The sequence below is a fragment of the Diospyros lotus genome, chromosome 8 (assembly GCF_014633365.1).
Source record: "Diospyros lotus cultivar Yz01 chromosome 8, ASM1463336v1, whole genome shotgun sequence".
Taxonomy (NCBI): domain Eukaryota; kingdom Viridiplantae; phylum Streptophyta; class Magnoliopsida; order Ericales; family Ebenaceae; genus Diospyros; species Diospyros lotus.
Window position 1 is genome coordinate 40,541,251 of NC_068345.1, and position 14,213 is coordinate 40,555,463.

General features: G+C 36.4%; 2 protein-coding genes across 6 annotated transcripts; both read left to right on the forward strand.

Annotated features, from left to right (window-relative positions):
• The first annotated feature begins 487 nt into the window (after positions 1-487).
• LOC127807358 (receptor-like serine/threonine-protein kinase SD1-8) lies at positions 488-6,203 on the forward strand. 2 transcript variants are annotated; one of them, XM_052345135.1, is made up of 7 exons: positions 488-1,909; positions 3,514-3,675; positions 3,773-3,963; positions 4,058-4,268; positions 4,345-4,591; positions 4,979-5,129; positions 5,213-6,203. In XM_052345135.1, exons 1-7 carry the CDS (start codon positions 628-630, stop codon positions 5,522-5,524), a joined length of 2,556 nt encoding a protein of 851 aa, XP_052201095.1. In that variant the 5' UTR covers positions 488-627; the 3' UTR covers positions 5,525-6,203. The 2 variants fall into 2 exon arrangements, with proteins under 2 accessions (XP_052201095.1, XP_052201096.1); XM_052345136.1 differs by having other exon boundaries at positions 493-1,909; positions 4,354-4,591.
• Positions 6,204-7,637: 1,434 nt separating this feature from the next.
• Positions 7,638-12,900, forward strand: LOC127807366 (G-type lectin S-receptor-like serine/threonine-protein kinase SD1-1). Of its 4 annotated transcripts, none has more exons than XM_052345159.1 (7): positions 7,638-7,815; positions 9,697-9,830; positions 10,440-10,597; positions 10,747-10,957; positions 11,411-11,648; positions 12,005-12,155; positions 12,269-12,900. In XM_052345159.1, exons 2-7 carry the CDS (start codon positions 9,731-9,733, stop codon positions 12,575-12,577), a joined length of 1,167 nt encoding a protein of 388 aa, XP_052201119.1. In that variant the 5' UTR covers positions 7,638-7,815; positions 9,697-9,730; the 3' UTR covers positions 12,578-12,900. The 4 variants fall into 4 exon arrangements, with proteins under 4 accessions (XP_052201119.1, XP_052201117.1, XP_052201118.1 ...); XM_052345157.1 differs by having other exon boundaries at positions 7,639-7,815; positions 10,437-10,597; XM_052345158.1 differs by lacking the exon at positions 7,638-7,815 and adding an exon at positions 7,877-8,057 and having other exon boundaries at positions 10,437-10,597.
• The last annotated feature ends 1,313 nt before the right edge of the window (positions 12,901-14,213 follow it).

The window sequence follows — 14,213 nt, forward strand, 5'->3', positions numbered from 1 at the left end:
CAAGCCTAATTGGTCTGGACGGAATGGTGTGTGTTTTTTATAGTAAAAGGTTGTGATGGTCCAAACCCATCTTTTCATTTAAATTGATGTTTCTTAATCAAGTTATAAGTTAAAAAACATAAAATATAAAAAATATTTTAAAAAAAATTATTTTTTATTATGTTTGTTAAATTTATTTAAAAATAAGTTAGGGAAATTCTTGTCTTGAATTTTTTTAATAAATTTATTTCTCTCTATTCATATAAATTATTTTAATTAGATCTTATAGATAAATTATTTTGATAGATGTATATCTTATTCATTTGTAAATATTACTTGAAAAAGAAATCTAACTTTAATTAATTTGCAGTCAAAGTTAATTTCTTAAAACAAAATTGAGAAAGACCATACGAAGCCGGCCATGTGAACATTAAGAACGCTTTAAGTTCATATCTTGTTTTATTTAACGTGACAGGCTGGTTAGAAAGGAACAAAGGAAGGGAAGGCCAGAAACTAAACAAATTGGTATATACTGGCATCCCGCCCGCCTCCCCTCTCCAGCAATTATTAATTATTCCGAATGTACTTTACTAACATCAAGAAGAGTCTCGAACGAGAGAGAGAGAGGGAGAGGCCTCTGAGTAAAGAATGAGAAATACCCAATGTTTGTGGCTCTCCACCGTGATCACTCTCCTCCCAATGGCCGCCGTGGCCTTTGACACCATCACCGCCACGCAGCCGCTCCTCCCCAACCAAACCATAGTCTCCGCTGGACAAGTTGTCGAGCTGGGCTTCTTCTCGCTGGGAAATTCGGGCAAATGGTACGTCGGAGTTTGGTATAAGAACATAAATCCTGTCAGAACCATTGTGTGGGTTGCTAACAGAGATAACCCACTGACAAGCTCGTCTGGGTCTTTGAAAATCGGCGAAGATGGAAACCTCTTGCTGGTCGACGAAGCTGCAAATTCTGTAGTGTGGTCGTCGTCGAACCAGACGAGCTCGGCGAACAGTAGCGTTGCGCAGCTTCTGGATTCCGGAAACTTGATTGTTCGGAGAGAAAATGACGTTGATCCGGAGAATTATATCTGGCAAAGCTTTGACCATCCGACGGACACTCTGTTGCCGGGGATGAAGCTGGGCTGGGACCGCAAAAGTGGGGTTAACCGGTACATAACTTCGTGGAAGAGAAGCGATGATCCATCCACTGGGGACTATTACTTCAAGATGGATGTTGACGGATTACCGGAGATTTTCTTATGGGCCAATCAGACAAGAATATACAGAAGCGGGCCGTGGAACGGATTGAGATTCAGTGGCGTTCCGGGGATGAATCCAACCTACAACATCACTTTCACATTTGAGTTAGAGAAAGACGAGGTTTTCTATTCATTTGGGATGGACGACAAGTCCTTGAATTCGAGGCTGACTGTGAATTCAGCCGGAGTTTTGCAGCGCTACGTTTGGACAGATTCAAGTCAGAATTGGAACCTCTTCTGGTACGCTCGCGAAGACCAATGCGACAGTTACATGGAATGCGGCGTTTATGGTATTTGCGACACGGATGATTCCCTGGTCTGTAAATGCATCCACGGGTTCGAGCCCAAGAATCCGCAGGCGTGGAAGCTGAGAGATGGGTCGGATGGGTGCATGAGAACTTCGAAGCTGAGCTGCCATGGAGATGGGTTTCTGCCGTTGAAGAACATGAAGGTGCCGGAGACTTCGATGGCGTTTTACAACAAGAGCATGCTCCTGTCGGAGTGCCGGCAAGCTTGCCTGTCAAATTGTTCCTGCACTGCCTATGCTAATATGGACATTAGGAATGGCGGCTCCGGCTGTGTGATGTGGACCGGCGATCTTCTGGACATGAGGCAGTACGCCGCCGCGGAAGGCGGCCAAGATCTGTACGTGAGAGTCTCCGCCGCTGATTTAGGTACGTTGAGCTAATTGGTTTCCTTAATTTCTTCACTTTCATCATGTTTCATGTTTGAGGTTGGGATAGTAAATTACAGTACAGCTAGAGGAAGATGCTTTTAAATCTTCAAAAGGCAAAACGATTCCATTTTCATTACTAGATGTGAGGATTAATTTGGTTCAGACTTAATTTGCTTATATATAAACTCAATTAATCAAATGCTCACCTCTTAATCTTATATTTAAATTAATTAATTATCCATTACTTCTCACTAGGAGGAAGTTAGTGGCACGTTAGATGTTCCCAAAGGTACTTTCACTAGAGACTATATAATGGGATAAAAAGTGGGGCTGATTAGGGACAACCATCTCAAATGACGTTAGATGAATAGATTTGGTGCTTTCCTTAAATGGTTGCGTGACAAATTTAATTACCTAATTCATTGGATATTGCTGTCATATAATTCATTTTTCAAAAGTAGTTGGCCCACCCAAAAAGGGGCTCCCTCCAAACCCCAACTCCCTTGGCCGTCTCTTTTGACTTTCTGGCTACTATTTCTCTCTCTCTCTCTCTCTCTCTCTCTCGCTCTTTTATTTATTTATTATTTTTATCTGATTTATGGCTATTTCTTGGCCTAACAATTCAATTGTGAGCCTGGGAAATTTAATTTTTTGGCACACTATTTGGATGGTAACATTAATTCTGTGGGCCAGCCCGAATTATTTCGAGTGGTTGGAAGCCCATTTAGCTGTAAATCATGTATTTTCATTTTTTGAAATTTAAATTTTTAACTACTTTTACTTTTACGTAATTTTATTATCATATTATTCTTTTATTTTATTTAAACAGAATATTGAAAATTATTTTTTTTTAAAAAAATCTTGACAAACAAATGGTTTGTTTCTTTTAATAGATTAAAATTTGGTGGGCTTAGGCCCAACTTGTGTTTATGCTTCATAGTTTTCTTCTATTTCCTATTGATTTAACCCTTGTTTTTGGGTTTTTTAAGTTTAAAAAGACGGATTTTTGTGTGTGTGTGTTGAATTGGGGTCCATTACTATTAGATATATGTTTGAGTTAGTGCTGTGCTGGCTAGAAGTTTGTGGAGGAGGGCTTTAGACCCACTGCATTGTGAAAGCCACCGTTTGTGTACGAATTGCGAGTCCTTATGATGTTGCCCACCTGTATTCATTCATTGGGTAATTCAATTTCGAAGGCAGGATTGCAAGGGTGCCCACTGTCGTAGAGCTTTCTGGTTTTATTTATTTATTTTTAAGCCGCAACCACTATTGTGTAAATTATCAAACACACAGACAATTACCTTAATAGTAATTATAATCTTTTATCACTAAATCAATCCTTTAGAGATTGGCCTTTAGTTTCTTTAATGATACCCTATTTAGTTGAATTGTCATGAAATCAACCCAAGCAGCTAAAAACACGGGCAATTTCGTGTCAGTATATGGCTGTTTTGTGGAGGGTTTGACCACAATACTTCATGTGTTTGTACCAGAGATTTGGGCTTTGGGTCCAGTACCCTTAGCTTATGCCACTAAATATAATCCTACATAGCACAATATTATATGAACAACGATAATGATCTCTTTATTAATTCATTTCAGAAGCAGCTGGGAGCACAGGAATAAGTAAAAGCTCTAGTCAAACAGTTAAGATTGTCGGCATTGCAGTTGCTTCTGGTGTTCTGCTACTGGGCATAGGCATTTGCTTTGTGTGGCGGACGAAGAGAACGCAGAGGGCACGGAGAGAACTTATTCAGCATAGAGGTAGGTACCAATGAACTCAATACCATATACTTCTCACATCCCATGAGCATGGATTTGCAGCATTCTAATTTGCTCACTCTCACTATAATTTATTCAGGCAGCCACGAAAGAAGTCAAGATATGTTATTGAGCGGAGGGGTCATAGTGGGCAGAAGAGACTACTCTGGCGAAAGCACAACAGATGAACTAGAGCTGCCATTGTTCGACTTCGACACCATAGCAATAGCTACTGACAATTTCGGCAACGAAAATAAGCTGGGACAAGGTGGTTTCGGCATTGTTTACAGAGTAAGTTGGCATCAAGACCTTATCCCATGAGTCAAGTGCATGAATTCTTCTGTTTTGTCTATTCTGACGACAGTGCTTTGAGTGGAAATATCAGGGTGTGTTACCAGAAGGCGAGAAGATAGCTGTGAAGAGACTGTCGAAGAATTCTGGGCAAGGGACGGAGGAGTTCAAGAACGAGGTTCAATTGATTGCAAGGCTGCAGCATAGGAACCTTGTGCGCCTGCTGGGCTGCTGCGTGGACATGGAAGAGAAAATGTTGATATATGAATACATGGAAAACAAAAGCCTGGACTTCATTTTATTCAGTGAGTCCCTCCTCTCTGCTTTTAGAATCAGAAATGGTAGATTTTATGTGCATGTTTCGTGAACTGAGAAGTGAAGATCTTGCAGACAAAGAGAGTAGCTCGTTACTGGATTGGCCGAGGCGCTTCAATATCATCTGCGGGATCGCTCGAGGGCTTCTCTATCTCCACCAAGACTCGAGGTTTAGAATCATTCACAGAGATCTCAAAGCAAGTAATATTCTACTTGACAGGGAAATGAATCCGAAGATTTCAGATTTTGGCATGGCAAGGATTTTTGGTAGCGAACAAACTGAAGCAAATACAAAGAGAGTTGTCGGAACATAGTAAGTAGAATCTCATGCAACCCAATTCCAATCAACAAAAGTAACTTGAAAAATTGCACAAACATCATCCAAATTCTAAATTTAAAGAATTTCGATAATGAAGTCTACCGTTTAGATTGAAATTTTTTTATGTTAACAATGTTTTCCCGAAGCAAAAAAAAAAAACTACAAATGACCTTTAGATTGTGGTCTTTTTTCTCTTCCAATTTTTACGACACTTATGTTACATACATCTGATCATAACAACCGCTGTTCTCGGCAATTAATTAAGGGGATAATGAGATCTATAATTGTGCCAAATAAAACAGCACATAAAACTTATAACATGATATGAAGTTTTTGACTGTCTTTACTGAGTTTTAATCATATATATATATGAATATGCAGCGGATATATGTCTCCGGAGTATGCCATGGATGGACTTTTTTCAATAAAATCCGATGTTTTTAGCTTTGGTGTACTGGTGCTGGAAATAGTAACTGGCAAGAAGAACAGAGGATTCTACCAGGCGAACCATGAGCTTAATCTTCTTGGACATGTAAGTGTGGAAACTTTGAAAAGGCTCCCAGTTGTTCACTCGGATTTTGTTGATAAAAATGCATTGAAACGGTGCTGCTGCAGGCATGGAGGCTATGGAAAGAAGGGAAATGGCAAGAATTGATCGATCCTGCTGCGAGGGATTCGTATTCGCCATACGAGGTGGCTCGGTGCATACAAGTGGGGCTCCTGTGCGTGCAGGAGCGAGCCGAAGACAGGCCGTCCATGTCAACGGCGCTTCTGATGCTGAGCAGTGAAACTGCTTTGTTGGCTCAGCCAAAACAACCTGGTTTTTGCCTCGGAAGGAGCCCTTTAGAGACAGACTCCTCGTCCAGCAAGCAAGACGAGTCGTGCACTGTGAACCAAGTCACAGTAACCATACTCGATGCCCGGTAGCGGCCGACCGGCGGGTTGGAATTTTCACTTTTCAGGGTACATATTTTACTCATCCTGGATTTTCTTTTTCTGGAAGGTTTACAGAAAATAGGGCAGTTGATTCAAGGAAGATGCAGTTCGGTACATAACATTAGCCGTTTCAATGCATTTTCTTTAACCATTTAGAAACGACGACCGAAAGATAAACAGAAAAAGACACGAAAAGGGTCAAAAAGACGCAAGATCCACCATCCATGCACCCAAGCAAAAGCTGCCTGCCCTTCTTCGAACCTTCGCTCTTTATTCCAGAAATAACCTTCGCTCTTTATTCCACCATTTCTGGGAAGCAACTCCTTCATCGCTTGATTGATGACTTTAATGAATAGAAATAAATCAAACTAGTAATGAATATGAACATCTGAGCGTGGGCTGCGAGCGAAGTACCTTTTTTGATTCTTCCAACGTTGCCTCCAACCATTCCTATAGCTTTTGGAAGAACGTGCAGATCTTAAAAAGAACAAACAAACAAAAACGATGGCGACGTCTCTGTCGGATCATGGAGCCTTTCGAGGTGCCTTCGGAGACAGCTTACCCCTAGCTATATTCAAACTCTCCATTCAAAGTTGTCGCCTCGTGCAGAATAATTAATGTAAGACTGTAATTACGATGTCTTTAATTAATAATAATTATGTTACATCTACTTTACTAAGACTAGCATTTTACTTAAAAATCATGTTAAATATATAATTATTTTATACATTTTAAATTATATAAAAGAGTATTATAATCAAAATATCTTGTGCCTCACATGTGTTTTATGAAGAATTTTTTTGTTATTGATATACCTTTCTGTAATCCAAAACATACACAAAGATATACCAATAACAATTTTTCTTTACTTAATAATTTCTTCAATCAAGCGTTGTTACATAAACAATGACATCGAGTGGGAGTAATTAATGTCGCCTTCATCCATTTATATTAATATTAATATTGTTACACTTGGCTCAACAGATGTGGTTCATGGAAGGGTCAAGACAGATATATTGTTTAAAATTGTGTAGGATAATGAAATATTTTATAGATAAAAGGGTTTAAAGTGGGTTGTCGAATCAATCGTTTGATGGTCCAGTGTTTATATTTTCCAACCCCAATTAAGGGAAAGGGACATGCAAATACAGCACTATGATATGATGGTCCCCTTTGTATATCTATCCTAAGTAATTGCGAAAGTAGTCCTTGTCATTTTTCTCGAGTTTCACTTTCGATTCTAGAATGTCTGTTATTGCATCAAATTTAATATTTCATTTATTAAAATATTAAATAATACTAAGTAACTAAAAAACATTTGTTTAGGTTAAGCAACCCTTTGGTCGCCAACCACCATTTGATTTTTAAAGTATGTGGGTTAAGAAAAAGATTAATTGTTTGTGTTCTAAAAGATTTAAGGGTAACTATAATATACCCAAGACTAATTGAAATTAAAATAAAATTGTATAAGGGTAGCAGTGTAATTAAATTTTAAGTTTAATTTAACATAGTTAAGAACTAAAACTTGGCCAAATTCATATTTTTACCCAACTAAGTATTTTAATATTTTTTTTTATAATTACTCAAAATTTTTATTATTTCAAATATACCCTTAATCTTGATTTTTGAGTCAATATAACTTCTGTATTTTATTTTTTTTTGGTAATTTTAACTTTTTATTATTTCGATTATACTTCTGATTATTTATTTTCTAATTAATTTAACTTATATACTTTTATATATGAAAAAAAAATAAAATGATAAGATACACGTCATATTTTATTTACATCAAAATATGAAGATCAAATTAATTAGAAAATATAAATCCATTGAAATAATGAAAATTTTGAATTATTATATAAAAAAATTAAAATATAAAAATTAAATTAATTTAAAAATATATATATTTAGAAATATAATTAAAATAATAAAAATTTTAAATAATTATAAAAAGATATAAAAATAGAGGCGCAAAAATATAAGTTGCGATGGTCCGCGTGATTGAGGGATTGATTCCAGAATTGTAATATGCGGATCTTTAATTATTAATTTATTAAAAACCTTCCAGCAATACAGACCAATTTTGACTTTCGGGTAAACTACCGACTACTTTTGTGTCACAAAAGTCTTTAATCTTCTCCTGGCTCCAATCATCGCTCTGTCGTTCTCCTTTTATAACCTCATTCTGCACGTGGTTCCACCGTCCGCCTCTACTTCCGACGACCTCCAACTCCGCCAGAGCAACCGCCGGCCCCGCCAGGCGCAAAAAACACTCTTTCTTGGTAGGTTTCAGATACTCAGATCTCAGACTTGTCTCTGCCAGAATTGGTTTCAAGATAGGATTTTTTACTGCTTTCTGTTCTACATTCAGTCCAAAAGGGTCTTCAAATCCCACACAAACCCTCTCTGGTGTGATTTTTTCTGCTGCTCTGCTGCTTCGCTCCCCCGTTTTCGGGTTGATCATAGTGGCTTCATACAGTGATTAGTTTCTGTTTAGTTGATTGGTTGGTTACCGTTGATTCGGGTAATCTGTTTAAATTGCTAAACAGGTTTCACACAGTGCTAATTCTTGAAACTATTACATGTTCAATCAAGCTGAAATTTCATTCTTTCTTTAATTTGATTGGTTGGTTACAGTTGATTCGGGTAATCTGTTTAAATTGCTAAACAGGTTTCACACAGTGCTAATTCTTGAAACTATTACATGTTCAATCAAGCTGAAATTTCATTCTTTCTTCTGGCCTGGGTTCTGAATGCTAGTATACAAATCGTATTACCAAAACCTTTTTGTATGTTTTTAGCTTTTATTCTCAAGGATTCCTGGAACTCATTAAAGGAGGAGAATTGCATTAAGTAGCGGATCGAATCCACAGTGGACATGAAGTCTTAGAATGACATAATAAGATCCCTGCAGGAGAAGAACTTAGTTTGAGGTTATCCATGACTGTGGTCTTAGGTAGGGTTCTGGCCAGGGCAGGGCCACAGGGGGCAATTGTCAATGATGCGAAAATATTAACCAAGTGTAGCTTTTCTACATCCCATCAGTTCATAGTGAGTGGAGAGGCAAATTGATGGAATTTAGAAAATTCAACACCTACCGAGCAAATCATATTGACATTTCCTTTCGGATAATAATCACATGCCCATTTTCTTTTTCATTTCTAAATGGCATTTTAGACTTTCAGCTTTCTACAGAATATTTAGGTAATATACTTCCACATGCCGCACTTTAGTCAGATGGGTCTTAAATCAGACCAACTTTGTGCTTGTGCTCTTCTAGGTTATTTACTGGTTAACTGATGATTTCTCAAATGAAATAAATATAATTCTGCATAGGTATTTTTGGTTTTGGGCGATGTTGTGCATTTATTATATCAAGCATGGTTCTCATGTTTTAAGTCATGAGCTAATGCTTTTTGCTTATGATAGGATATAGTTTAAAGCAGAAAACATATATTTGATGAACAAAGTAGATTCAAAGTGGTTTCTTTCCCCACTTTCTAATGGAGATGCTTGATCTCTTCGGTATGAAATTACAGATAAAAGTTTTCCTTAATTAGTTTGAGTTACCAGTTTCATTCCTACATGGAGTCCCTTTCTTCTTTGTATCATGCCTTTATCTTTCAAGTTTTATGGGTTTAGTGCTCTTATTCAGAGCTTGAGTTTGTAGGTTGTCAGAATATAAGGTGAATGCCAATACAAGAGCTAGTTCCTGGAGTGGGTTATGCTGATTTGTTGAGAATGGATTTGGATCTTGGTGCTTATATTAGCAAAAACATAGAGTTGTTTTATCAGAGTTTTATGTGGCCATGAGATAATACTGAATGGACCTTTGTCTCTTCAGTGACTGATTAGAATTTTTATTTGAGACTTTAAGTTGCAATTTTCTGTTACAAAAGTCTTAATTCTACTCTACAGCAGCTGGTTGGATTTCTCTAAAATTTCTTGTTAGAGTGTTCTGTCTAATCGAACCACTTGGTCCTTGGCTTGGTAATTTATTTCTTCTTTCAGCAGAGGCTATGTCATGTTCCAAAGTTTATTTATTTAGCATGCTTGTTTGCTTGTTTTTTTCTCTTTTTCATAAGAACTTTTAAGCATCAACATGGACTGCAAGAAGCCACGAAATGCAGTAACTTACCATGTGAATTTTGTTGGGTGGGCAGGGTCAATTGCTGCTACCAGAGGAACAAGCCAGTGATGTCGATTGTAGTTGTCGTGCTATGTACAGTTTTTGGGATGATCCTCTCCAGTATGGCTGGCTATTATATTTGCCAGTTAAGGAAAGCAAAGATTAAAGGTAAAACATAGCTGTAACATTTTCTTTGTCATTTTCATTTCCTTATAAATTGCTTGATCTTAATAGCTTGAGTCTCTTCCATTGAACATCGTAGTTGGCATGCCATTCTTTTGATATGAAAAAGGAGAAATGTCCTATGATTCCTGTTCCAATTATTCCAAAGAAAATGCAATTTTGAGCCTCATCTAGTTTCACTTGTTTCAAAGAATCTTTGACTGCGTGTCTTGACATGTGAAACAAACTCCTTCAAGGAAAGAAATCCATGATATACCTCATCCTCTTGATCCTTGCATTTGTCTGGATATGAAACTTTTATATATGATTTCTGCCCGGGGGCACAATGTTTGTGTCAAAAAGTGGAGGGCAATGTCGGTTATTTTAATAGGATAATGGGGTTGTCCTAATGTTATTTAATAAAGCAATGAATTATCTCAATATACATGTATGTATATATAAAAAGCTCAACCAGTATTGGTGTTGCCCATAATCATAATATATAAAAAAAGAGAGCTGGAAATGCATAATCCCTATCTCAAATAGTCAACTCCTTGTTTGCTCGGACATGAGCTTTTATGTTTCCATTGCCTAACAAAGTCATTTTTGCAGCAGCTCAGCAAGAAAATAGTGTCTACACTGCTTCTAACGAGGCAAGTAAAGACGGCAACATTGAATTACCTTATTTTGATCTGGATACCATTTTTGCTGCTACCGACAAATTATCTTTGGGGAACAAGATAGGAGAAGGTGGATTTGGCCCTGTCTACAAGGTATTTTTTTCCCTTATGTGGCAGTATTGTTGTGTTTCTCCTTGTTTCATATGGCATGTGGTATGATATTCCAATGGAAACCCTACCTCCTTGTCCTGTATTACCTTCATGTTTTACCATTACTGATACTTAGCTTAATAATTTTGTAGGGTGAATTGCTTAATGGACAAGAAATAGCCGTGAAGAGGCTCTCACAGAGTTCTGGGCAAGGCATCCAGGAGTTTAAGAATGAAGTTTGTTTGATTGCTAAACTTCAACACCGTAACCTTGTCAAGCTCCTGGGATGCTGCATTCAAGGGGAAGAAAGATTGCTAATTTATGAATTCCTGCCTAACAAAAGCTTGGACAATTTCATATTTGGTATGTCCAACCTAAATGCAAAACATTATCTGTTTTCATATGATCAATTAGCAGAATCTATCTACATGGGTTCCGCATGTTATTTGTTTGGTTGATGGATTTGGCAAGGGAAGGAGAAGAAAATGCACTATCAACCAATTTTTTGTTGCCTTCTATCTTTTAAATCTGAGGCTAATTTTTTCGAACCCCCCTGCCCTGCCCTGCTCCACCCTGCCCTTAAACTTTTCTTCTTTGCTTTTCTAGATAATCATGTTTCTTTGAAATCTTATTATGCCTTCCCACTTGTGAAATAACCATTTCTTAGAAATTTTCGTGGCATTCTTTTCCTTAAAGTGATAGAAAAGAAACTTGAAAAGCAATGATTTGAATGTTCGTTTGCTTCCTTTTTGTTTTGCTCTTTCATCTTCAAACACAACCAATAATCAAACTGGATGGATGTGTTGTTGCACGCAGATCAAACTAGAAAGAAGCTACTACCTTGGATAAAGCGCTTCAACATTATTGTTGGAATTGCACGAGGACTACTTTACCTTCATGAAGACTCAAGACTGAGGATCATCCACAGGGATCTTAAAGCAAGTAATGTGTTGTTAGACAATGAGATGTATCCCAAAATTTCCGACTTTGGCATAGCAAGAATTTTTGGAGGAGAGCAGACAGAGGACAAGACCAAGAGAGTGATGGGAACATAGTAAGTGGTCTTAACATATATATCCAATGAAAATGCATACTAATTGTACATGGTGAAATTGGTGATTGCATATATTTTATGCACGTTTTTATGTTTTTTGATGGGTTCAGATGACTCCCTTAGTAGATATTTATCTTATTGTGCTTGCCATTTATGTCGAATTCAGCTTGATCTGAGGTCTGATCTCCCATCCCTACAATGCTCCAAATAAAATTTCATAAAGAGTAGCCGTGGATGAGGAAACTCTGGATCTCTGATTGAACTGAGATTTGGCATGTGTAACCAAGTATTCAAGATTATTGATGATGCAGTTCTTCTTTTTTATGACGTTTAAATTTGTGTCCTTTGGCCGGCAGTGGTTATATGTCTCCGGAATATGCAATGAGCGGTCACTTCTCAGTGAAGTCAGACGTATTTAGCTTTGGAGTTCTAGTGTTGGAGATAATAAGTGGCAAGAAGAATTGGGGATTTTATCACCCTGAACATGACCTTAACCTGATAGGCCATGTGAGTATATATTGTCCAGTTTTGTTGTTCTCTGCTATAAAAGCTAATCGACAACTTTTACTTTAGAACTTCCAGTGGTGTTACTAAAAGAGACACTGTTCAAATTGATCTAGGCATGGAGACTATGGAATAATCAGACTCCTCTGGAGCTTATGGACAAAGAATTGAACGAGACGTTTTCCGAAGATGAAGTGGTAAGATGTATTCAAGTTGGCCTTCTGTGCGTACAGCAGCGCACAGAAGACCGGCCAACAATGTCGGCTGTGGTCTTCATGTTGAGCAATGAAAGTGCAGTGATACAGCAGCCCAAGGAACCTGGCTTTTGTGTGGAAACCTTCTCACTCAAGATTGAATTATCGTCAGGCAGGCACACTTCTAGCACTGCCAATGATGTTACAATTACAGCATTGGCCGGGAGATAAAGGGTTATTAGTTATTACATCTGGTTGCATCTTGTACAGTTCTTCAGTTTCCCGGTATGCTTTTTCGAGCTATATTACATGACATTACGGAGAGCCCCTTAAATGTTTCCATGCACATAGGTTGTCCTGGCTGGAATTTTGGTGGGTTGGAGTTGTTCTATGGATCTCAAGCTCTTGTACAGTCTTCCTTGCCTTCTCCTAGTTTTGGCACTGCTGTTCTTCTTTGCGTGTGAGATGATGTTATGATGGCCTCAATAGGTCAAAATGTACAAGAAAAATGGAGTCATTAATTACAACAAACTGCTTCAGTCTTTGCATTGACAGCCATCTTATTTTCACTGCTTTGTGAGGTTAATTCATCACTACTTGCAGCTGTGACTGATGAACAACCAAAAGTTCAAAGCTTTCAGAGGCAATTAAACCATTCAACTAGATGGATTCATCCAAGCAAAGGTAAATAACTATTCAACTAGATGGGGGAAATTTTGGGTGGAAGTAACTCATGAAAATTTGAACTTTTAAATTATAAATATTTATATATATATATATAACTAGATATTTAAGTATTTCTAATTACTTTGTTAAGAATAAAGTCATCATTGACGGAGTTACCTTCTTGTCAATCAAAACATATCGACCTGATGATTGATTGTTAAACAATTAAAAAATATTTATCATGTTGACTTTTACTTTAATTGCTTTTATTAGATCAAACAATGATTTCATTAAATTAAAAAAAAAATCTTATACTTTTATCCATATTTTCTCTAACTAAAATACCCACCTTATCAAATAATTACAACATAAATAGAAATTAAATACCTTACGCATTAGGAAAATGTTGTATTCTTAAAATCAACATTTTCCTATTAAGCATAAAAATTGTATTCTCTTGACATATGTCAAAACAATAAATTGAGGGTTTTTTTATTCAATTATTGTGAAGAAAAATAATCTTAATTACTCATAACTTAAAAATATCATTAGGTGAAAATAAATACAACATATAGTTGTATTTATGGGGAGCATCATCTTATGAGATTAAAATCCAACTCTGAGTCAGACCAACAAATTGAGTCTTTTATGTGATTAGTACTTGACTTTAATATCTTATCGTCTAATTAAGTCAACATTTCAACTTCTTACATTTTGCACGAGCGAGTTTTGATGAAGACAAAAACTCACAATCTCTTGAATTTAAAATTTGAGAATTTTTCTTTCTAAAAAGTGATCTAATATTAAATCGGAAGAGAATTTCTATCAATAAAAACTCATTTATGTGAGACAATTAAAGTGTAAAAGGTTGACTTTGACTAATTAATGGAATGTTAATCATGTGAAAGTTTCGATCAATTAGGACATATTAAAATTAAATATGGTGACAATTAACAGCTATAAAATAATTAAAAATATTTTCACAAATTTTTATTCTAATTTTTTTGTTATTTTATTTTAGTTCTTTAATTTCCATTTAGCTAAGAAAAAATCATTAAAAACATTATTTGATTTTAATATGAATTGTCAAAAAATAAAAAAAATAAATTTAAAAATAATATTTTATTTTTTAAATTCATGTTCAAAATTAGATTTTAAAAAGGTTTAAAATAAAAATAATTATTGGTAGAATCATAAAATT

What these genes read in the sequence shown, in the direction of transcription:
- LOC127807358 (XM_052345135.1), top strand. Translation starts at nt 628, where the DNA reads ATGAGAAATACCCAATGTTTGTGGCTCTCCACCGTGATCACTCTCCTC. An exon ending in GTTTCGGCATTGTTTACAGA is followed by an intron (nt 3,964 to 4,057) that starts GTAAGTTGGCAT and finishes TGGAAATATCAG; the next exon opens with GGTGTGTTACCAGAAGGCGA. An exon ending in AGCTTAATCTTCTTGGACAT is followed by an intron (nt 5,130 to 5,212) that starts GTAAGTGTGGAA and finishes GTGCTGCTGCAG; the next exon opens with GCATGGAGGCTATGGAAAGA.
- LOC127807366 (XM_052345157.1), top strand. Translation starts at nt 9,731, where the DNA reads ATGTCGATTGTAGTTGTCGTGCTATGTACAGTTTTTGGGATGATCCTC. An exon ending in AAGGAAAGCAAAGATTAAAG is followed by an intron (nt 9,831 to 10,436) that starts GTAAAACATAGC and finishes TCATTTTTGCAG; the next exon opens with CAGCTCAGCAAGAAAATAGT. An exon ending in CTTGGACAATTTCATATTTG is followed by an intron (nt 10,958 to 11,410) that starts GTATGTCCAACC and finishes TGTTGCACGCAG; the next exon opens with ATCAAACTAGAAAGAAGCTA.